The sequence below is a fragment of the Salmo salar genome, chromosome ssa20 (assembly GCF_905237065.1).
Source record: "Salmo salar chromosome ssa20, Ssal_v3.1, whole genome shotgun sequence".
Lineage (NCBI taxonomy): Eukaryota > Metazoa > Chordata > Actinopteri > Salmoniformes > Salmonidae > Salmo > Salmo salar.
Window position 1 is genome coordinate 28,950,504 of NC_059461.1, and position 22,322 is coordinate 28,972,825.

At 44.5% G+C, this 22,322-nt stretch overlaps 1 protein-coding gene across 3 annotated transcripts; it reads right to left on the minus strand.

The window, feature by feature from the left end:
* Positions 1–19: 19 nt before the first annotated feature.
* LOC106580315 (spliceosome associated factor 3, U4/U6 recycling protein) lies at positions 20–22,168 on the minus strand. 3 transcript variants are annotated; one of them, XM_014161192.2, is made up of 20 exons: positions 21,888–22,168; positions 17,998–18,297; positions 17,280–17,406; positions 16,886–16,990; positions 16,607–16,791; positions 16,248–16,353; positions 9,224–9,348; positions 8,796–8,951; positions 8,070–8,208; positions 7,739–7,867; positions 7,557–7,634; positions 7,405–7,463; positions 7,159–7,268; positions 6,735–6,847; positions 6,510–6,586; positions 6,096–6,267; positions 5,145–5,617; positions 3,731–3,883; positions 2,390–2,580; positions 20–2,202 (listed from the first exon to the last, which is right to left on the minus strand). In XM_014161192.2, the coding sequence occupies exons 2-20, from the start codon at positions 18,181–18,183 to the stop codon at positions 2,013–2,015; spliced, it is 2,874 nt and encodes a 957-aa protein (XP_014016667.1). In that variant the 5' UTR covers positions 18,184–18,297; positions 21,888–22,168; the 3' UTR covers positions 20–2,012. The 3 variants fall into 3 exon arrangements, with proteins under 3 accessions (XP_014016667.1, XP_014016668.1, XP_014016666.1); XM_014161193.2 differs by lacking the exon at positions 21,888–22,168 and having other exon boundaries at positions 7,760–7,867; positions 17,998–18,940; XM_014161191.2 differs by lacking the exon at positions 21,888–22,168 and having other exon boundaries at positions 17,998–18,940.
* Positions 22,169–22,322: the final 154 nt, after the last annotated feature.

Here is a 22,322-nt window from a genome sequence, read left to right on the forward strand (position 1 = left end):
AGTTTAAAAACCTCAAACATTATTTGAATTGCTTTAATAAACTTTAGGCCAAAACAGCAACAAAACCACAAGATGGCAATTTTACAACATCCAAATAACTAGTAAATAAAATCACTGAACAAAAATAGACCACATACAATCTCAGAAAGTTGCATTGATAATTTAGTTAAAAAAAAACACTAGTTTATTTTATTATTAGAACAAATTTAAACACCATGACAACATTTTAAAATGACCACACACCCCATATTTTTGTATTGGACGAAACAGAAAGTGACTTTTAAAGATCAAACATTTGTAGTCTAACTAGATTAGGCCAAGGTTTCCCAAACTCGGTCCTGGGGGCCCCCCTGGGTGCACGTTGTTTTTTTCCCTAGCACTATACAGCTGATTCTAAGCTTGAGTTGGTTATTGAATCTGCTATGTAGTGCTAGAGAAAAAACAAATGTGCACCGGGGGGAAGCAGGATGACGTTTAGGAAACCCTGGATTAGGCCACTGTGGTGATAGAACATATATAGCTAATAATTCTCAAAACGTACAAAACTATGGCCAACCATTGGGAGTCTGAACACACATTTGACATTCCCCACTCATCCAAACAGGATCACTTGTCGATTGATTTGAAAGGAAAAGGAGACAGTTCTGAATTAAGTATACACCTACATTCCCCTGATGTTATCACTTGCTGATTTGATACATGGGCATGGAGGGCTCTTGCAATCAAACAGCTGCATAGATTTTTCTCCCAACAGTTGATTCACTTGTGGACCGTACTCATTACAATACTAAGATGACAGTAAAAGCCTAGGGCTTCTCCAAACTGTCAGTTATTCATTCCCTACCCATCAAGACTTTCACAGATAGTTTATTAAATACCTTAACCAAGTTACCTGGAAGTAAATTGGAAACAATCTCAGGAAAATGACATACAATAGTACAACAAAAATGTCTTCCCTTCAATCATTTCAGGTAAGACAGCCTAAACATGATAGGCAAACAAAATGGGGCGCTGGGTTAATGACATGCACACAGACTACCTGTTAAATTATAGTGCCAGCAATAAAAGTTTTAGTAAGGGATTAGTACATTAAAGGATTTTAACAGCTATAGATGATACATGCCTTTCCTATGAACAGAGACTTTTGAAAACTACATTGTAAATGTGAGCACAGAACAAGTAAGGAATTAGTACATCTGCAAATAAATTATTTGTACAACTGCCATTTAAGGTAATATTCTGTAAAGCGAAGCATTAGTCTTTCACTGTTTGGGAACAAATATCGTTGCATGTTAGCTGCTCTGTAACAGACGCAAAAGATTTTAGTGGCATGTTGATATCTGAAGATACCTTAGAGGAAAGATTCACCCATTCTGAATGTTATATTGCTTTTGTGCATCTGATGCAAAACGCATCATACCGGCTGTATTTCTGCCTGCTTGAACGGCGAACAGCTCAGATAAACATGAAATTACCCCAGGGTTCGATAGAATATCGCTCTAGGTACACAAAAATGATATTCAAAATGTGTGAAACTTAAACAAACAGGGGAAATTATTTTCATTGTTGTAATACATAATCTATAACACATCTCAAATGTCAAGCTCTTGCATATACTTTTTAAAAACAAGAAACATAATTCACAAGCTGGGTTGTTTTAGCAGTTAAAAAAAATACTAAACTCAGAACCCTTTTCTCAATTCAGAACAAAATAATTTACACACAAATCTATAAAAACACCCTTTCCAATCTAAAAAAAAGCAAGCCGAAATTGGTCACTCACACTTTTTCAAAAGGAATATCAATCAATCATTGTTCAAAAGGATGGTAATATGGAGTTTGGGGCCAGTCGAAGGAGCCAGGGAGATTAAGGCTTTCTCACAAAAAGTGACAAGGAGAATGAGGCCATGGGAGTGATTAAAGGGGAGTCAAACACAGCACAATATCTGCCATTTCTTCTTCTCAAGGACCCAAGATGGCTTTCCATACAAAAGGCAGTCATTTGATTATTTTCACTTTCTGAGAAGAAATTTGGCAAAGTCTGAATTGGACATGGGCTTGGCCTGTGCTTCAAACCCAGCGTCTCCGGATGCACCCCCTGTGGGTTTAGGTGCAGTCCCATTTTCTGCTTTACTTTCTGATCCAGTCTGCCGATGTAGGGAACGAGGGATTAGTGAGAGTTGGGTTCGCCCTTTTCCCCTCCTGAAAAAGAAAACCAAAAGCTCTCATTCACATGTGAACATGTGAGAATAACCGATTTAAAAGGCAGCTTATGTTTAATGAGTTGGAGAAACAAAGCTAATTGGATATTTGTAATGAGTACTATCGTCAGGGTAACTAACATCTTTCCTTGTTAGAAGAGTATTTTACTAGAGTGTTGGAAACTTACGATCCATAGACCATAGCCCGGGGCATCATGGCTCCCATGGGCCTGCTGAAGTCAGGCTTGTCGGCTGCATTTCTGCGAGGTGGGTTGCTAATGGCAACAGAGAGTGTGTGTTCCTGTAGTACCGTGCCATCCAACTTCAGCACGGCCTGGGAGGCCTGAGCCTCATCTTCAAACTCCACGTACGCCAGACCCTGTAGAGACACGCCACAGCAGCACATTAGAGCAGCGACTCACATGAGAGCTATCCATTTTACGTATAAGTCAATGGAGATTCTACATGTATGATTCAAATGATCTGTTTGGATGTTTACAAAGATTATATTTGTTATGTGTAAAGTTACTAACTTATTACTCAACTGGAGAACTCAAGAGCAAATTAATACTCTAAATCTAACATCTGGATGGAGAAAAATACTTAGCCTCCCAGCCCTGTACAGCCTAGCCTCCCAGCCCTGTACAGCCTGACCTCCCAGCCCTGTACAGCCTAGCCTCCCAGCCCTAACCTCCCAGCCCTGTACAGCCTGACCTCCCAGCCCTGTACAGCCTGACCTCCCAGCCCTGTACAGCCTGACCTCCCAGCCCTGTACAGCCTGACCTCCCAGCCCTGTACAGCCTGACCTCCCAGCCCTGTACAGCCTGACCTCCCAGCCCTGTACAGCCTAACCTCCCAGCCCTGTACAGCCTGACCTCCCAGCCCTGTACAGCCTAACCTCCCAGCCCTGTACAGCCTAACCTCCCAGCCCTGTACAGCCTACTCCCCCTAACCTCCCAGCCCTGTACAGCCTAACCTCCCAGCCCTGTACAGCCTAACCTCCCAGCCCTGTACAGCCTGACCTCCCAGCCCTGTACAGCCTGACCTCCCAGCCCTGTACAGCCTGACCTCCCAGCCCTGTACAGCCTGACCTCCCAGCCCTGTACAGCCTGACCTCCCAGCCCTGTACAGCCTGACCTCCCAGCCCTGTACAGCCTGACCTCCCAGCCCTGTACAGCCTGACCTCCCAGCCCTGTACAGCCTAACCTCCCAGCCCTGTACAGCCTAACCTCCCAGCCCTGTACAGCCTAACCTCCCAGCCCTGTACAGCCTAACCTCCCAGCCCTGTACAGCCTAACCTCCCAGCCCTGTACAGCCTAACCTCCCAGCCCTGTACAGCCTAACCTCCCAGCCCTGTACAGCCTAACCTCCCAGACCTGTACAGCCTAACCTCCCAGCCCCAGACCTGTACAGCCTAACCTCCCAGCCCCAGACCTGTACAGCCTAACCTCCCAGCCCCAGACCTGTACAGCCTAACCTCCCAGCCCCAGACCTGTACAGCCTAACCTCCCAGAGTTATGCCTCCTAACCTTGGGTTTGCCTGAGCGGTTGGTGACCAGGCGGATGTCTTTGATGGTGCCTTGATCCTTGCACAGCTCCTCCAGCTGCTCCTTGGTGCAGGAAAAGGGCAGGCCCGAGATAAAGATCTTGTGTTTCTCCAGGTTTGTGTTGTACTTAAACACCTAGAGGAAGAGACATGAAAAGAGTAACTCACTATCTATATGGTGAAACCACCATTCCCATTCATCCACCCCTAAATCAAAACGAACATACTGAACAAAAATATTAAAAACCGCAACAGCCAGCAATTTCAAAGGTTTTACTGAGTTACAGTTCATATAAGGAAATCAGCCAATTGAAATAAATTAATTATGCTCTAATCTATTGATTTCACATGACTGGGAATACAGATATGCATATGTTGGTGACATATCTTTTAAAAAAGGTAGGGGCGTAGATCAGAAAACCAGTCAGTATCTGGTGTGACCACCATTTGCCTCATGCAGGGCAACATCTCCTTTGCATAGAGTTGATCGGGCTGTTCATTGTGGCCTGTGGAATGTTGTCCCACTTCTCTTCAATGGTTGTGTGAAGTTGCTGGATATTGTCGGGAACTGGAACATGCCGTCATACACGTCGATCCAGAGCATCCCAAACATGCTCAATGGGTGACGTTTGGTGAGTATGCAGGCCATGGAAGACCTGGGACATTTTCAGCTTCCTGGAATTATGTACAGATCCTTGTGACATGGGTCCGTGCATCATCATGCTGAAACATGAGGTGATGGCAGATGAATGGCACGAGAATGGGCCTCAGGATCTTGACACAGTATCTCTGTGCATTCAAACTGCCATCAATAAACTGAAATTGTTTTCATTGTCCATAGCTTATGCCTGCCCATATCATAACCCCACCATGAAGCACTCTGTTCACAACGTTGACATCAGCAAACAGCTGGCCCACACGACGCCATACACATGGTCTGCGGTTATGAGGCCGGTTGGACGTACTACTAAATTCTCTAAAACGTTGGAGGTGGCTTATGGTAGAAAAATTAACATAAAAGTATGTAGCAACAGCTTTTGGACATTCCTGCAGTCAGCATGCCAAATGCACGCTCCCTCAAAACTTGAGATATCTATGGTATTGTGTTGTGTGACAAAACTGAACATTTTAGAGTGGCTTTTTATTGTCCCCGGAACAAGGTGCATCTGTGTATTGATCATACTGTTTAATCAGCTTCTTGATATGCCACACCTGTCAGATGGATGGATTATCTTGGCAAAGGAAAAATGTTTACTAACAGGGATGTAAACTAATTTGTGCACAACATTTTTGAGAAATAAGCATGTGTATGGAATATTTCAGCTCATGAAACATGGGATCAACACTTTACATGTTGCGTTTATATTTTTTGTTCAGTGTAGATGGGTCTCACTCACCTTAAAATCAGGGTTCTTGTTTTTATCCACACAGGGCGATACGAACATTGGCCTGCCGTCGACCTCACGCCGGTCCATCTTCAGGGCCTCGGGCACGGACGTCTTGCCCTCAAACTGTACGTAGCAGTACCCTCTGAAGCCCTTGGCAGCATAGACGGGGCGCACTGACTGTACAGGACCACAGGACTCAAACAACTCCTTCAGTCTCTTCTCTGGATCCTCCATGCTGAAGGCCAGGTTGCTGATAAACACACTGCAGTCATCCTTGCGTTGTTCGGGGTTGTCTTCCTGGGTCTTCCGTACGGTGTCTGGTGCTATCTGCTGGCCCCTCTTAGCACCAGGGGGTTCCTGTCTGCGGCAAGGGGGGGCTCTCCTCCCAAACAGTCCACTCTCTGTCTCCATGAACTCCTCAGCACCTCCCCCCCTGAAGCTGCCATGGTTGCCCTCCCCTCGGTGCCTCTTTGGAGGTTGCTCTGTTGCACAGAAGATAAATTGGGGGTAAGGCCCTGCGATAGACTAGCGTCCTGTCTAGGGGGTGTACTTGTACATCATGCTGCCTCACGCTACAAAATCAGGAGATGGGTTCCTGCCCTATGAGCTGTTCTGGCTCAAGGCTACTTACTTACTGTTGCCCAGAGGTGACACAAAGCTTTAGCAAACACACAGGATGACTTTTATACTTGCCACTTTGTTCGCATAAGCGGAGACTAAGCAATAACATTCCCATGTAAAAATAATGAAAGAAAAAAAAAATGGTAGGATCGTCATGTCGCCTCTCCTTACCCGATTCCTGATGCCTCTCCTTACCCGATTCCTGATGCCTCTCCTTACCCGATTCCTGATGCCTCTCCTTACCCGATTCCTGATGCCTCTCCTTACCCGATTCCTGATGCCTCTCCTTACCCGATTCCTGATGCCTCTCCTTACCCGATTCCTGATGCCTCTCCTTACCCGATTCCTCCCCCCACTCATCTTCGTTATCCTCATCCTCTGCCTTCCTCTTCTCCCCAGGCCTGCTGCCTTTCTGTCCCTTCTTTTGGTTCTTCTTGTCTGCCTTGGCCCTCCGCCGCTGTTCAGTCTTCTCCTCTTCCTGTCGGACCAGATGGGCCTCTTTCTCTGCCACCTGAGAGAGGGACAGGGAATAAGTTATGAACATGACAGCACAGAAACAGACAGCTGCACAAGCAAAGTGTGTGTTTTTTCCTTTCAATTCTGTCATAAAAAACCTACAACTGTTGCTCTCCAATGTAAAAAAATGAATAAAATCCCATTCCCCTTCCATCCTCCCCTGCCCAGTATAATCAACGTTCTATGTTCACAGGCCTAGCTAGCAGCAGTGTTGTGAGTGTTGCGGGGTCAGCTTACCTTGGCCCTCTGCTCGTTTACTCTGTTCAGCCTTATCTCAGTCTTCTGCACCGCTGCATCCCAGTCCTCCAGAGACCCTGGTGGCGACACAAACTGCACTGAAACACTCACCTTACTCTCACACCATGACTTACCAATTCAGTGTTGTTTTCTACAAGTCAGCCAATCAATCCCAACTGACACCTGTCCACTTATTCATGGCATTTCCATCACAAAAAGACTCACCCTCAACCCTCTCAAAGGTGAGCAGTACCTCACACACATGCTCAGGGTAGTCGGCGGTACACTGGACGGCCCTGTGGAGGGCTTTCCTGCAGTGGAGAGCATCTCCGTACGACCTGCAAAGAGTCAAACCATATCACAACCACCATCAGATTTGTCATAGATAAATCAACCTGTCTAACCATCAAATCAACAGTTCACAGGTGACCACTAAATAGTCGCCTCCCTGACCTCTCCAGGTTATAGGGGCCTCACTGACCTCTCCAGGTTATAGGGGCCTCACTGACCTCTCCAGGTTATAGGGGCCTCACTGACCTCTCCAGGTTATAGGGGCCTCACTGACCTCTCCAGGTTATAGGGGCCTCACTGACCTCTCCAGGTTATAGGGGCCTCACTGACCTCTCCAGGTTATAGGGGCCTCACTGACCTCTCCAGGTTATAGTACTCCAGCCACATGTTGGCGAATTTGGCATTCCCTTTTGTCATGATGCTGTCCCACAGTTCTCTAGCTTTCTGAATGTTCTTACAATGCAGGGCCTGGTCAGAGAGAGGAGGGAGAAAATTGTATACAATCACATTTTAAAATTGTATAGATGCCATTTTTGCACTGACTTGTATCTGCAATGAAAGAAGCAAGTGAACAAGACAAGTTTGTCATGATCTTCACCCTTACCTCTATCTTTGCCCAGACCTGCATGATGGTACAGGAAGGGTCTCCACTTTCACTAAATCCTAGACAGGAGTAATGCACAGTGGTGAGTCTCCAACACAAACACACAAGGACCAAGATGAAGAGTACTGTACACAGGCCGCAGGTCTACTTACTCTCTTCCACGTCCTGTTTCATATAGTCTAGAGAACGGGTGAAGGCTGCCCGCAGCTCCTCCAGCTCTCTGCTCGACTCTGGAAAAGAAACACCATTATCAACAGAGGACTTCATTCATCCATGCATTTGACTTTCTCCACACCACAAATATGATCTTATTACTTATGTTACTTTGCATTACCCAATGTTAAGGTGCTTTCACCTTTGCTGAAATCGACGCGCCTCCTCAGGTAATCAAGGTATGCTTCCCAGATATTAACATAATCTGTGGCTTGTATGAATCCGGCATTCAGGGCCTTTTCAAAAATGTCTGTGGAGGGGGAAAAATAGATGGTCTTTCATGATTCCACAGTCCCAGTACCAATAATAGGGGCAATACAACATCTTTAACCAAGTTCATCCCTTTTCATTGAAACATTTCATTCATGTTTAAAATCTCCTTGTTTACATCCACACCATACATGACACATATGAGTGCTGCCTCCATAACCCACCTGTGGTCCAGTGCTTACCTGATATAGTTTGGTGGTCGGCCCCATGCCTCTCCAGGGCAAGCAGGTAGTTCTTCCACAGGCCCATGGTCCAGGGGCAGTTCCTGACCGCACGGTCGTGAGAGGACAGGACCAGGTCTTTGATTTTTAGTTGACGATCCTGAGGCAACAGCAAAAGACTTGTTAATAAAACAATCCATAACAACCTACACTGACAAGGAACTCAAAAACTATGAATCTACAGTCATTTCTACCTGAGTGATAACTGACATCTTCGCTAGAAAGGTGAACCTGTGGGACAGCGTTCATTTTCCATCATAACGCTGCACAAAAAATATTATACTGCCCAACACCATTAGGCAAGGTCATAATTTGATTCATGTGTGGAAGCATATAATGCCGTTAAATCGCACCTCCATCAATTTAATCACTTCCTTTAGTATATGCAGAAGGCCAAAACTTGGGTTTTAAAAAGAGCCTAATGGATCACAGGTTTGGAACAATAAGATTAAACTTTTGTTTCTTCATCAAACTGGTGAAATGCCCAGGCTCTGATGAATTACTGGATGTTGTCCGTGTTTAAGGTTGCAATCTCAGCATCTCATTGCCATCCCATTAAAGCAATTAGGCCATGAATACATTTCAGGAGCTGCTGGAGAGAGCCAGAGACGGCTGGCTGTGAGTAATTAAAATGAGCCCAGTGCAGCACGTCGCCCGGTGCAGTGGAAAGGGGTGGGGGACACTCACCAGGTACTTGGTGTACTTGGCCCACATGTCTGGTACCAGGCAGTTCTCTGCCAGTGCCCGCTCAAAGATGATCTGGATCCGTGCCGGGTCACCCTCCATTTGCTCATAGTCAATGTAGGTCTGATATTCTGCTAGCTTGGGTGGCTCGGCTGCCATCTGAAACACAAACGTTGGCATGTTAAAGGCATTGAGCAGATGACCATGTCTAGCATACAGACTCGCAATGATTTCAGAGGTACACGTAGGAAAAAGCAATCAATTTGCTTAATAAGCACATAATGCTTAAAATGACAAAACTTTCCCAATAATCTACTGCTACTTTCTAGGCAGTGTAATCAGAATTGAATGCTTCAAATCCATTGAAAATCCTTCCAAAACAAACAGCATGGTACAAAATGTCCAGGGTAGAATACAATCTAGGCAAGTACCAGAGTCTCCTCATAAGGCTTGCTCTTCTCCATCTGTTGCAGGGCCCGCTTGTACTTCTGGGAGACTGTATCAGACACCCCCTGGTCAGACCACTCCTCATACTCTGCATATGTTCCTTCCATGTCTGTAAAAGAGCAGTTATCATTAGGAGAAACCTTTTTCACATTCTAAGTGTGGCTTAAAATGAAGGTGATTATATAAAAGAGCATCCTGTTTATTTATTACAATAAATTAAAAGGGAGGAACACCAAAAGTTTAAAATCTCATTCAGAAGGATATTGGCTTTTGACATTTTGAGTGTGTCCTCATTTTAGCAATAACACACAGCCATGTAAATACTTCAGCCTGTTTTCTTTGTGTCATTATCTTGTGGAGGTATAAAACAGTGACTGACAGGCCGTAGATAAGGAGGGATTATACACTGAGCGTTGGCACCATGGTTGGCACGGGTCATAGAAGCGAGAGCTGGGTTTAGCCATTCCAGAAATGCCTCCGGTGGCCTTTCAGCCGGACCAGAAAAAAGGCAGCAGACAATGCCAGACCATCTGGCTATCTCTTGGCGAGTCCTGCGCTTGGATGAAAGGCTGGTCAGGGACCACATTACTGGGCCTGGTGAGAATGAGTGCTTTCTCTGTAAACCTCTATTGAGTCTTTGAAAAGCAACATAGTAACAGCAAGCAACACTCAGCAACTCTCCTAGTGGCCGGTAATTTGAATGCAGGAAAACAAATAAATGTTACATAATTTCTACCAGCATGACGCGCCTGTGCAGCTAGAGAGGGGGGGCAACTCTGAGCTAAAGGCTAGAGCTGCCGCTTTCAAGGAGCGGGACACTAACCCAGACGCTTGTAAGAAATCCCTCTACGCCTGCCGACGAACCATCAAACAAGCAAAGCATAAACACAGGACTAACATCTAATCCTACTACACCAGCTCTGACACTCATTGGATGTGGCAGGGCTTGCAAACTATCACGGATTACAAAGGGAAACCCAGCTGTGAGCTGCCCAGTGACACGAGCCTACCAGATGAGCTAAATGCTTTCCATGCTCGCTTCGAGGCAAGCAACACTGCCTCGAAGTTCTCCGTAGCCAATGTGAGTAAGAACTTTAAAACAGGTTAACATTCAAGGCCAGACGGACTAGCATGACGCGTACTCGGAGCATGCGCTGACCAGCTGGCAAGTGTCTTCACTGACATTTTCAACCTCTCCCTGACCCAGTCTATAATACCTGCATGTTTCAAGAAAACCACCATAGTCCCTGTGCCCATAAACACCAAGGTAAACTGTCTAAATGACTATCGCCCTGTAGCACTCACACCTGTAGCCATGAAATGCTTTGAAAAGCTGGTCATGGCTAACATTAACACTATCATCCCAGACCTACTCCAATTTGCATATCACTCCAACAGATCCACAGATGACACAATCTCTATTGCACGCCACACTGCCCTTTCCCAATTGGACAAAAGGAACTAGGGTTGTCCCCGACTAAAAATGGTTTCCCATATATAGACACACCCTATGTGTTTAAATAAAATCATCTTGTCTGAGGCTTTAAGTACAATGTGATTAATAAATTCACACAAATGACTCAAGAGGGAGCCAGAGATCAAGATAGCCTAAGCAGAAGAAAAAAACCTGTTGCCGAACCACCTCCTCCCACCGCTGCTGGCCTTCGCAGATTGTGCCATTATGCTCCCGAAATTGCCGGTAATAGGCTACACCAGGGGTTGGCAACCTTTTCCATTTGGAGCAGTGGTGGGAAAAGTACCCAATTGTCATACTTGAGTAAAAGTAAAGATAACTTAATAGAAAATGACTCAAGTAAAAGTCACACAGTAAAATACTTCTTGAGTAAAAGTAATTGGTTTTAAATACATTTACTTTTGATACTTAAGTAATTGCTAAAATATACTTACAGTGCCTTTGGAAAGTATTCAGACCCCTTGACTTTTTCCACATTTTGTTAGGTTACAGCCTTCTTCTAAAATTGATATAAATCATTTTTCTCAACTCAATCTACACACAATACCCCATAATGACAAAGCAAAAACAGGTTTAGAATTTTCTGCCAATTTATAATTAAAAAAAAAATGAAATTTACACAAGTATTCAGACCCTTTACTCAGTACCTTGTTGAAGCACCTTTTGCAGCCTCGAGTCTTCTTGGGTATGACGCTACAAGCTTGGCACACCTGTATTTGGGGAGTTTCTCCCATTCTTCTCTGCAAATCCTCTCAAGCTCTGTCAGGTTGGATGGGGAATGTTGCTGCACAGCTATTTTCAGGTCTCTCCAGAGATGTTTGATCAGGTTCAAGTCCAGGCTCTGGCTGGGCCACCCAAGAACATTCAGAGACTTGCCACGAAGCCATTGCTGCGTTGTCTTGGCTGTGTGCTTAGAGTTGTTGTCCTGTTGGAAGGTCAACCTTCGCCCCAGTCAGGTCCTGAGCGCTCTGGGATAGGTTTTCATCAAGGATCTCTCAGTACTTTGCTCCGTTCATCTTTGCCTCGATCCTGACTAGTCTCCCAGTCCCTGACGCTGAAAAACATTCCCACAGCATGATGCTGCCACCACCATGCTTCCCCGTGGGATTGTGCCAGGTTTCCTCCAGATGTGACGCTTGGCATTCAGGCCAAAGAGTTCAACCTTGGTTTTATCAGACCAGAGAATCTTGTTTCTCATGGTCTGAGAGACTTTAGGTGGCTTTTGGCAAACTCTAAGCAGGCTGTCATGTGCCTTTTACTGAGGAGTGGCTTCCGTCTGGCCACTCTACCATATAGGCCTGATTGGTGGAGTTCTGCAGAGATTGTTGTCCTTCTGGAAGTTTCTCCTATCTCCACAGAGGAACTCTAGAGCTCCTCTGTCAGAGTGACCATCGGGTTCTTGGTCACCTCCCTGACCAAGGCCCTTCTCTAGGAAGAGTCTTGGTGGTTCCAAACTTATTCCATTTAAGAATGATTGAGGCAACTGTGTTCTTGGGGACCTTCAATGCTGATGAAATGTTTTGGTACCTTTCCCCAGATCTGTGCCTCGACACAATCCTGTCTCTGAGCTCTACGGAGAATTATTTCGACCTCCCGGCTTGGTTTTTGCTCTGACATATACTGTCAACTGTGGGACCTTATATAGACAGGTGTGTGCCTTTCCAAATTATACCCAATCAATTGAATATACCACAGATGGACTCCAATCAAGTTGTAGAAACATCTCAAGGATGATCAATGGAAACAGGATGCACCTGAGCTCATTTTCATGTCTCATAGCAAAGGGTCTGAATAATTATGTAAATAAGGGGTATTGTGAGTAGATTTCCTCAGCAATGTTTTTATTTAATCCATTTCAGAATAAGGCTGTAATGTAACAAAATGTGGAAAAATTCAAGGGGTCTGAATACATTCCAAAAGCACTGTAAGTATCAAAAGTATCAAAATCCTTACACTAAGCAAGCCAGACAGCACCATCTTCTTGTTTTTTTATTTATTTATGGATAGCTTGTGGCACACTCCAACATAATTTACAAATGGAGCATTTGTGTTTAGTGAATCCACCAGATCAGGTAGTAGGGATGACCAGGGAAGTTCTCTTGATAAGTGTGTGAATTGGACCATTTTCTTGTCCTTTTTATTTTATTTCACCTTTATTTAACCAGGTAAGCTAGTTGAGAACAAGTTCTCATTTACAACTGAGACCTGGCCAAGATAAAGCAAAGCAGTGCGACACAAACAACACAGTTACACATGGAATAAACAAGCGTACAGTCAATAACACAATAGAAAAAACAAGGGGGAAAAAAATCTATATACAGTGTGTGCAAATGGCGTGAGGAGGTAAGGCAATAAATAGGCCAAAGTAGCGAAGTAATTACAATTTAGCAAATTAACACTGGAGTAATAGATGAGCAGATGATGATGTGCAAGTAGAAATACTGTTGTGCAAAATAGCAGAAAGGTAAATAAAAACAATATGGGAATGAGGTAGGTAGATTGGGTGGGCTATTTACAGATGGGCTATGTAGAGCTGCAGCGATCGGTTAGCTGCTCAGATAGATGATGTTTAAAGTTAGTGAGGGAAATATAAGTCTCCAGCTTCAGCAATTTTTGCAATTCATTCCAGTCATTAGCAGCAGAGAACTGGAAGGAAAGGCCGGCCAAAGCAGGTGTTGGCTTTGGGGATGACCAGTGAGATATACCTGCTGGAGCGCGTGCTACAGGTGAGGGTTGTTATCGTGACCAGTGAACTGAAATAAGGCGGAGCTTTACCTAGCATCGACTTATAGATGACCTGGAGCCAGTGGGTCTGGCGACGAATACGTAGCGAGGGCCAGCCGACTAGAGCATACAGGTCACAGTGGTGAGTGATATAAGGGGCTTTGGTAACAAAACGGATGGCACTGTGATAGACTGCATCCAGTTTGCTGAGTAGAGTACTGGAAGCTATTTTGTAAATGACATCGCCGAAGTCAAGGATCAGTAGCATAGTCAGTTTTACGGGGGTATGTTTGGCGGCGTGAGTGAAGGAGGCTTTGTTGCGAAATAGGAAGCCGATTCTAGATTTAATTTTGGATTGGAGATGTTTAATATGAGTCTGGAAGGAGAGTTTACAGTCTAGCCAGACACCTAGGTATTTGTAGTTGTCCACATATTCTAAGTCAGAACCGTCCAGAGTAGTGATGCTAGTCGGACGGGCGGGTGCGGACAGCGAACGGTTGAAAAGCATGCTCTTGGTTTTACTTGCATTTAAAGAGCAGTTGGAGGCCATGGAAGGAGTGTTGTATGGCATTGAAGCTCGTCTGGAGGTTAGTTAACACAGTGTCCAAAGAAGGGCCAGATATATACCAAATGGTGTCGTCTGCGTAGAGGTGGATCAGGGAATCACCAGCAGCAAGAGCAACATCGTTGATATATACAGAGAAAAGAGTCGGCCCGAGAATTGAACCCTGTGGTACCCCCATAGAGACCCTGTGCTACCCCCATCCAGTCGCAGTACATTTTAATGACCTAAAACATGACATTTCTACCTTTAGATTTTGTGGCATAGAGAAAGTCAAGATATCAGACAGGGGAGGTGATATTAATAATACTCTGAGCAAATGAGAATGTTTTTGGATTTTCACCCTCCAGACATTATTTCCTAAAGGACTTAAAGATGAAATGCCCATGTATGTTATGTTGTGAATTTGAACATGAATTATGTGCCCATTTAAGATTACTCTGATGTTTTTTGTATGATGTACCCAATGATTAATGATACTTCCTATGTCCTCATTGTGGTTTTATGGACGTGTTTAATGCGTCTTATTTATACACTTTTGTAGTGTTTGTGAAATGCATATTGTTATGTTTGGTAGCACTTATTTATTTTTCCTTTGCCTCCAACCCCTTTCCATGCATGGAACGGATGTGGGTGTGGCTAGGTCTATAGGGGTGCTGTTTTCAGAAAATTCACAAAGGCTCTGACGAAGGCCGTGAGGCCCATACGTAAGCTTATTAAATATCAGTGATACTATCAAGAGCAGTGTGCGGTTTCCTTTTTCCTTCACCCCCATAGAGACTGCCAGAGGTCTGGAAAACAGGCCCTCCGATTTGACACACTGAACTCTGTCAGAGAAGTAGTTGGAGAACCAGGCCAGGCATTTGAGAAACCAAGGCTGTTGAGTTTGCCGATGAGAATACGGTGATTGACAGAGTCGAAAACCTTGGCCAGGTCAATGAAGACGGCTGCACAGTACTGTCTTTTATCGATGGCGGTTATGATATCGTTTAGTACCTTGGGCGTGGCTGAGGTGCACCGTGACCAGCTCGGAAACCGGATTGCTGGTCACGGACTGATTGTGGACTACAGGAAACAGAGGGCCGAGCACACCCACATTTACATCGACGAGGCTGTAGTGGAGTAGGTTGAGAGCTTCAAGTTCCTCGGTGTCCACATAATTATGGATCTATCGTGATCCAAACAGACCAGCACAGTCATGAAGAGGGCACGACAACACCTCTTCCCCCTCTGGTGGCTAAAGAGATTTGGCATGGGACATCAGATCCTCAAAAAGTTTTACAATGCACCATCGAGAGCATTTTGACCGGCTGCATCACCACTTGGTATGGCAACTGCTTGGCATCCGACCGCAAGGTGCTACAGAGGGTAGTGTGTATGGCCCAGTACATCACTGGGGCCCATCTCCCTGCCATCCAGGACCTCTATACCAGGCAGTGTCACAGGAAGGCCCAAAAATTGTCAAAGACTCCAGCCACCCAAGCCACAGACTGTTCTCTCTGCTATTGCACAGCAAGCAATACCAACGCACCAAGTCTGGAACAAACAGGACCCTGGACAGCTTCTAACCCAAGCCATATGACTTCTAAACAGCTAATCAAACAGCTACCCGGAACACCTGCATTGACCCTTTTTTGCACAAACTCTCGTGCACACACACTGGACTCTGCCCACACACTACATATACCCACACACACATAAAATGCACACACGTGCATTTTACATATACCCACACACACTACATATACCCACACCTTTCACACTCACCACATATGCTGCTGCTAGTAACTTTACCCCTACCGATATGTACAGTACATAGCTACCTCAATTACCTCATACCTCTGCGCATCGACTCGGTACTGGTACTCCTTGTATATAGCAGTGTTATTTTCTACTCCCTATATATAGCCATGTTATTGTTATTCAATGTGTGACTTTTCATTTTTAGATTGTTGATCTTATCTTTAAAATCTGCATGGTTGGAAAAGGACCTGTAAGTAAGCGTTCGCTGAGAGTAAGCATTTCGCTGTTAGTTTTCACCTGTTGTCTATGAAGCATGTGACAAATCAAATTTGATTTGACATTGCACTGGCTCTCCACGACTCAGTCCTGAAAAGGTCATTGCGATGGGTACCTACAAAGTGTGCCATAATAGCCTCTCAAGGACATGTTATTCCATCCAACCAAATTCCCCCCCCCCCACCCTCTGTACAGCATCCCCTCCAGAGTGGAGCAGGGAGAGCCTTACCCATTAAGGGGATGGCCAGCTGGCGGCGGAACAGAGTGTGGATGCGTTCGAGCTGAGCGTTCAGAAGCTCCTGCTGCTCGCAGGTGGGGACACTGCCAAGGGGAGGCTGAGCAAAAAGAAGAGATAGAAAACTGAGACAAAATCCAGCAAAGAGCCGAGTTTGTGTAATATCAGATTGCGTTCAATCATGCTTTTTCAACATTTCTGCCCAATGCTGAAGGTACAAGGAAAATCTACCATCATTCATTTAGCAGATGGTCTTATACAAAACACCCTAAGAAATATAGACATGGGGAGATATAGAAAAATGAGCAGCATGTTGCAGCTACTAGAGATCATTATTCTTCAGGGGCGCTCACCTGAACAGTTGCCAGTATGACGTTCTCAAACTCCCTGTAGGCCTCCCACACAGTCGCCCCCTTGGTCATGTGCAACCCCACGGCTGTCAGGGCTCTCTCGAAGATGGACCTCACCTTCTCCATCCCACCAGGCAGTCCCATGCCCCCGATAGAGTACTGGGCATACTCCAGCCAGATTTCAGGGCCTGAAGGCCACACAAGAATTTCAATGTTTACTTTACAATAACATCACAATATATAGAATCGTAACACAATCCAATAAGTGGGGACAGAACTCACAGATATAATCTTTCACAGCCATCTCAAAGAGCTCGTAGACTTTCTCCCGGTTCGGCTCCTCCTCGGTTAGGCGGATCTCATCCTTGAGCCAGTCCAGCCATATCTCTGCAAGAGAGGACAAGTCAGATTTGTATACAGTTCACAATAACATTCAGTATGTTTACAACAATGAAACCATCATTTTTCACAGTAATGATGAAACAGTAAACCTTGTTCCGAATTACTGAATCATCATCATAAATAAGACTTCTTCACACCAATGAATCACAAAAGAAGCAGACCTTGCAACAAGTCTTATATTTAATCTAGTCTACCACATAAAGCACATCAGCTCAATCATAAAACTGGCCAAGCATAAAGTCTGCTGCATCTCCAGAGACCATCAGACACCAACCTTCAGTCAGTGGGAAGAGCTCACTCATCTTCTGCCTTGCCTTACGCAGTGGAGGCAGTTCCCCCTCCTGCCTCAGGAGTTTTATGAGGTCCACATGACAGTTGTAGTCAAAAGCATTGATGGACAGCTGAAAGTCACAGAGAGAGGATAGAAGACGAGTCAGACCAACAACCCTTTGTGTGTATTTACATTTGTTCTTGGTTAGCAAACAAATATATAATATGTAAGTGAACTAAATACTGTAATGAGTATTGCTTGTGAAATCAACCGGATAGCTTGACTGTTAAATGTTGTTGCAGACTGGCTAGCTAACTACCTACCTATCATTCTCAACTGCAGCCCGCTGAAAGGGCGCGTGTTTAGTTTGTAATACAACTGCAAGCACGTTGGCTGGTATTATATAATTGTGGCTGGGTAACATGCTAGTTGACTAGATAGTTACATAATGATGCATCAACTAATAGTTAGCAAACTATTAGCATGCGAGCTAACGTTAGCTAAGTAGCTAACTAGCTTTCTTTGCAGTACAAGCGGTGCAAGTCTGCAAACAAGCCAACTTGTTGTTTGTGATGTGTTTATGCTTTTAAAATCAATGTAACAAACAACGCTGTTAGCTAGTTGACATCAAACGTTATAAATGGCTAGCTGCAACAGTGTGGATTAAAATAGCTAGCTAGGTTTCCATTCATTTCTCAAACAGTTAGCTTAGCTAACGTACCTGCTCCTCCAAACGCTGAATTTCGGCTTCATTCTCTTTATCATCTTCTGACGAATCGTCTTCTTCATCGTCTGAATTTTCGATTCCCATACCCTCCTCTTCATCTGAATCCATTTCTCTTTCCATCCCTGCCTCTTCCTCCATCTCTTGCAACTGCGTCTCTTCTGCGTTCCCCGTTGCTGCCATGTTGGAACTGTCTGCCTGGTAACAGCAGTGAGAGCTGTCCAAGGTAGAGCCTGGCTGGCAAACCCACCCCCTGATACTACTATGCTAAATTCGAAACGTCACGTAATCTGTTACCTACATGACAAGAACACAACCAAATAACTATGTATTAATATTACTTGGACAATAACAGCTATAACCACCATATATTGCATTTGCTAAGATTCCTCCTGAAAAGAGCGGATACCGAATATCCCAGCAATTAAAAACTGGGACTCCTGTAGGGCAATTTTAATGGCCGACGTCCCTGTGCATGCTGTACAATGTTGAGAAGCACATAAGCAGCCTATTGTACTGTTATGCACTTCGTCGTACATATCATGTGAATAAAAAACAAAGTGGGAGATGTAGATATATTTGTTCCTAAACGTCTCAGAAGTAATTGATTCCTGTTTATAGGCTAATGCTGCAAAATGCTACGTTACATTATTGTGCAGATGAGACTTAATAGACATGTTGCAATTGATCAAAATGTGTTATTTTGAATGCACAAACAATTTGTTGTTTGGGGCCACAGCACAGCATACTGCCAAAAATATTTGAAACCGCAGACAACCGCCTTTTCTTCTCGAACGCAAAAAAAGTCGAAACTGTCATGTGTTTATGTGACGTATTCATTACTTTTCTTCTTTGGTTTTTATGACGGTCCACAAAAAAATATTATAGGTGCATGCTGCCACCTACAGTGTTGGCTGTATATCAGCCTACAATTCTGTAGATGTAGTATGAATTAATTACACGTTGTAAAAAAAAATCCCTACAAACTAACCCTGCACCCATTAAAACCTAAACACTATTCCAGTACTTTGGCCCTATCTGATCAAAGACTACAGTACGAAAGATAGGCAGAAACTTCCCGCTTTGAGGATAACAAAGTGCCACCGACACGGCCAGCTACCAAGGACTGTGGGGTCTCCTTCTCCGTGGCCGACGTAAGACATTTAAACATGTTAACCCTCACAATGCATGGGCAGACCAGCTGGCTGGTGTGTTTACGGACATATTCAATCTCTCGCTATCCCAGTCTGTTGTCCCAACATGCATCAAGATGGCCACAATTGTTCCTGTACCCAAGAATGCAAGCTGAACTAAATGATTATCACCCCGTAACACTCACTTCTGTCATCATGAAGTGCATTTGAGAGACTAGTCAAGGATCATATTATCTCCATCTTACCTGTCACCCTAGACCCACTTCAATTTGTTTACCATCCCAGCCTACAGGAAGGAGGTGAGGGCTCTGGGAGTCTGGTGTCAAGAAAATAACCTCTCACTCAACGTCAACATAACAAATGAGATGATTGTGGACTTCAGAAAACAGCATATCACTGACAAACTGAAATGGTCCATCCACACAGACAGTGTAGTGAAGAAGGCGCAACAGCACCTCTTCAACCTCAGGAGGCTGAAGAAATTTGACTCGTCACCTAAAACCCGCAAACTTTTACAGATGCATAATTGAGAGCATCCTGTCGGGCTGCATCACTGCCTGGTACGGCAACTGCACCGCCCACAATCGCAGGGCTCTCCAGAGGGTGGTGCTGTCTGCACAACGCATCACCGGGGCCAAACTACCTGCCCTCTAGGACACCTACAGCACCCAATGTCACAGGAAGGCCAAAAGATCATCAAGGACAACAACTACCTGAGCCGCTGCCTGTTCACCCCGCTATCATCCAGAAGGCGAGGTCAATACAGGTGCATCGAAGCTGGGACTGAGAGACTGAAAAACAGCTTTTATGTCAAGGCCATCCGACTGTTAAATAGCCATAAATAGCACAGAGAGGCTGCTGCCTACATACAGACTTGAAATCATTGGCCACTTTAATAAATTTAACACTAGTCACTTTTAATAATGTCACCTTAATGATATTTACATATCTTGCATTACTCATATCATATGTATATATTGTATTCCATACTATCTACTGTATCTTAGTCTATGCCGCTCTGACATTGCTCGTCCATATTTATATATTCTTAATTCCATTCCTTTACTTAGATTCATGTTTATTAGGTATTTGTTGTGAAATTGTTAGATATTACTTGTTAGATATCGCTGCACTGTCGGAACTACAAGCACAAGCATTTCGCTACACCCGCAATAACATCTGCTAAACCCATATATGTGACCAATAAAATTATTTTGATTTGATACATCTTCTCCAATAGAAATCCCAGATCACTCCTGTAGGCAATGTCATGGCGACGTTGGCTAGCTAAACTCATGTGTAGAGTAAAGTCATCATGTCTAACGGTATCTTGCGCCGAACTGCGCATGTGCAGGCCGTCAACTCAAAGGCACACACCTTCGATATAAAGTTTGTCACTTTCACGAGGATTGAGTAATAACATAGTAATAACTACTTAAGACATTGAATCTAGGTTCTGACTTTAGATTGAGAAAATTAACAACAAAGGAAGAATGTTTCACTTCTCTCATTGACTTCTTTAACCCCAAACCCCGGCCTGATCTGCTTGGCAAGCGTTCCCGGAAGTTTCGCTTTGTTGCGCCTATGGGTTTAGAACAGGGGTGGGCAAACGTTTTGGCTCAAGCCATGAAGTGTCGCACAATTGGCTCAGCATCTTCCTGGTTAGGAGAGGGTATGGCAGGCCAAAATTTCCTTGTCCCATCGCGCTCTACCGACTCCTGTGGCGGGCCGGGCGCATGCATGCTGACACGGTCGCCAGGTGTATGGTGTTTCCTCTGACACATTGGTGCGGCTGGCATCCGGGTTCAGCAGGCATTGTGTCAAGAAGCAGTGAGGCTTGGCTGGGTCGTGTTTCTGAGGACGCATGGCTCTTGACCTTCGCCTCTCCCAAGTCTGTACAGGAGTTGCAGCAATGGGACAAGACTGTAACTACCAATTGGATACCACAAAATTGGGGTCCTCTTAGGATCACTCACCCTGGACCCATCTTCATTTGTTACTCTCTTCACTGCCTAAGCATATAACACCTTCTGCACTACTCTGATCCTGGCAACCTCAACCTGCCTTTCTCTCACCGGAGACCTCTGCTCTCCAAAACCATGGGTACCCTTACAGGTTACACGCACAGCTTTTTCCACCTATACTAAACATTCCTTTGTCATGTCCTCCTGCACACTTCTCACATTAAGGAATCTCCCTCCCACACTGCTGCGATTGATGACACACTTAAAACAAAGATTTTAACTAAACCAGGGTAGACCACAGCATGTCGTTTCCAATGGGAACAAATTAGTCATAGTGGGCAGAACAAGTAAGGAGGTGGGCAGAGCCAAGCACGAGCTAGCAAAATCTTTTACAAACTTTCGCAAAGGGTAAAGGCTACAAAACGTAATCCACTCTGTTCATAACATATTTTAGTTTTGGGAACGGAAAATTGTATTGGGATCAAATGTTTCATCGATGAGAAAATGTTCAGAATGTCGGCCATCTAGTTCCATCAGTGTTTTACTTGCTATATTGTATTTACTTCGCCACCATGGTCTTTTTTTGCCTTTACCTCCCTTATTTCACCTCATTTGAGCACATTATATATTGACTTATTTTTCTACTGTATTATTGACTGTATGTTTGTTTTACTCCATGTGTAACTGTGTTGTTGTTTGTGTCGAACTGCTTTGCTTTATCTTGGGCAGGTCAGAATTGTAAATGAGAACTTGTTCTCAACTTGCCTACCTGGTTAAATAAAGGTGAAATAAAAAAATAAAATCTTCTCCCACTGCCGACCAGTGGGCTTCCTTTCAGAGTGGAAACGCCAAGCGGATGCGTCACATTTAACATCCAGTGAAATATCTGTCTCATTGTTCTATCTGTGCTTAAAATATGGCGCAGGTTACGAAAAGGTGTGCGTCCCTTTTCCTCAGAAGAACGTCGTTGACACTGGAGATTAAAACGTTATGCCCTTATCACAAAAGGGCCATGTACTTTACTACCTATAATTCACAGGTCTAATTTACCCGATATTTACTCTAAATGCAGTATGAACGCTAAACCTAGCTAACAACAGTAGCTAGGGCACAGTTGTAGCTAAAGTTGTCCAGTGCTAGCTAACTACACGACTGTTGACTAACACCATTCCGTACAAATTTGCGCAACCGCAGCATTCAAACG

Excerpts from the sequence above, each read along its gene's own strand:
- LOC106580315 (XM_014161192.2), bottom strand. The coding sequence starts at position 18,183 with ATGGCAGCAACGGGGAACGCAGAAGAGACGCAGTTGCAAGAGATGGAG. Across the intron at positions 7,868-8,069 it reads CGACCACCAAACTATATCAG|ACATTTTTGAAAAGGCCCTG; the intron begins GTAAGCACTGGA and ends CCCCCTCCACAG. Across the intron at positions 5,618-6,095 it reads TGAGTGGGGGGAGGAATCGG|AGCAACCTCCAAAGAGGCAC; the intron begins GTAAGGAGAGGC and ends TCTGTGCAACAG.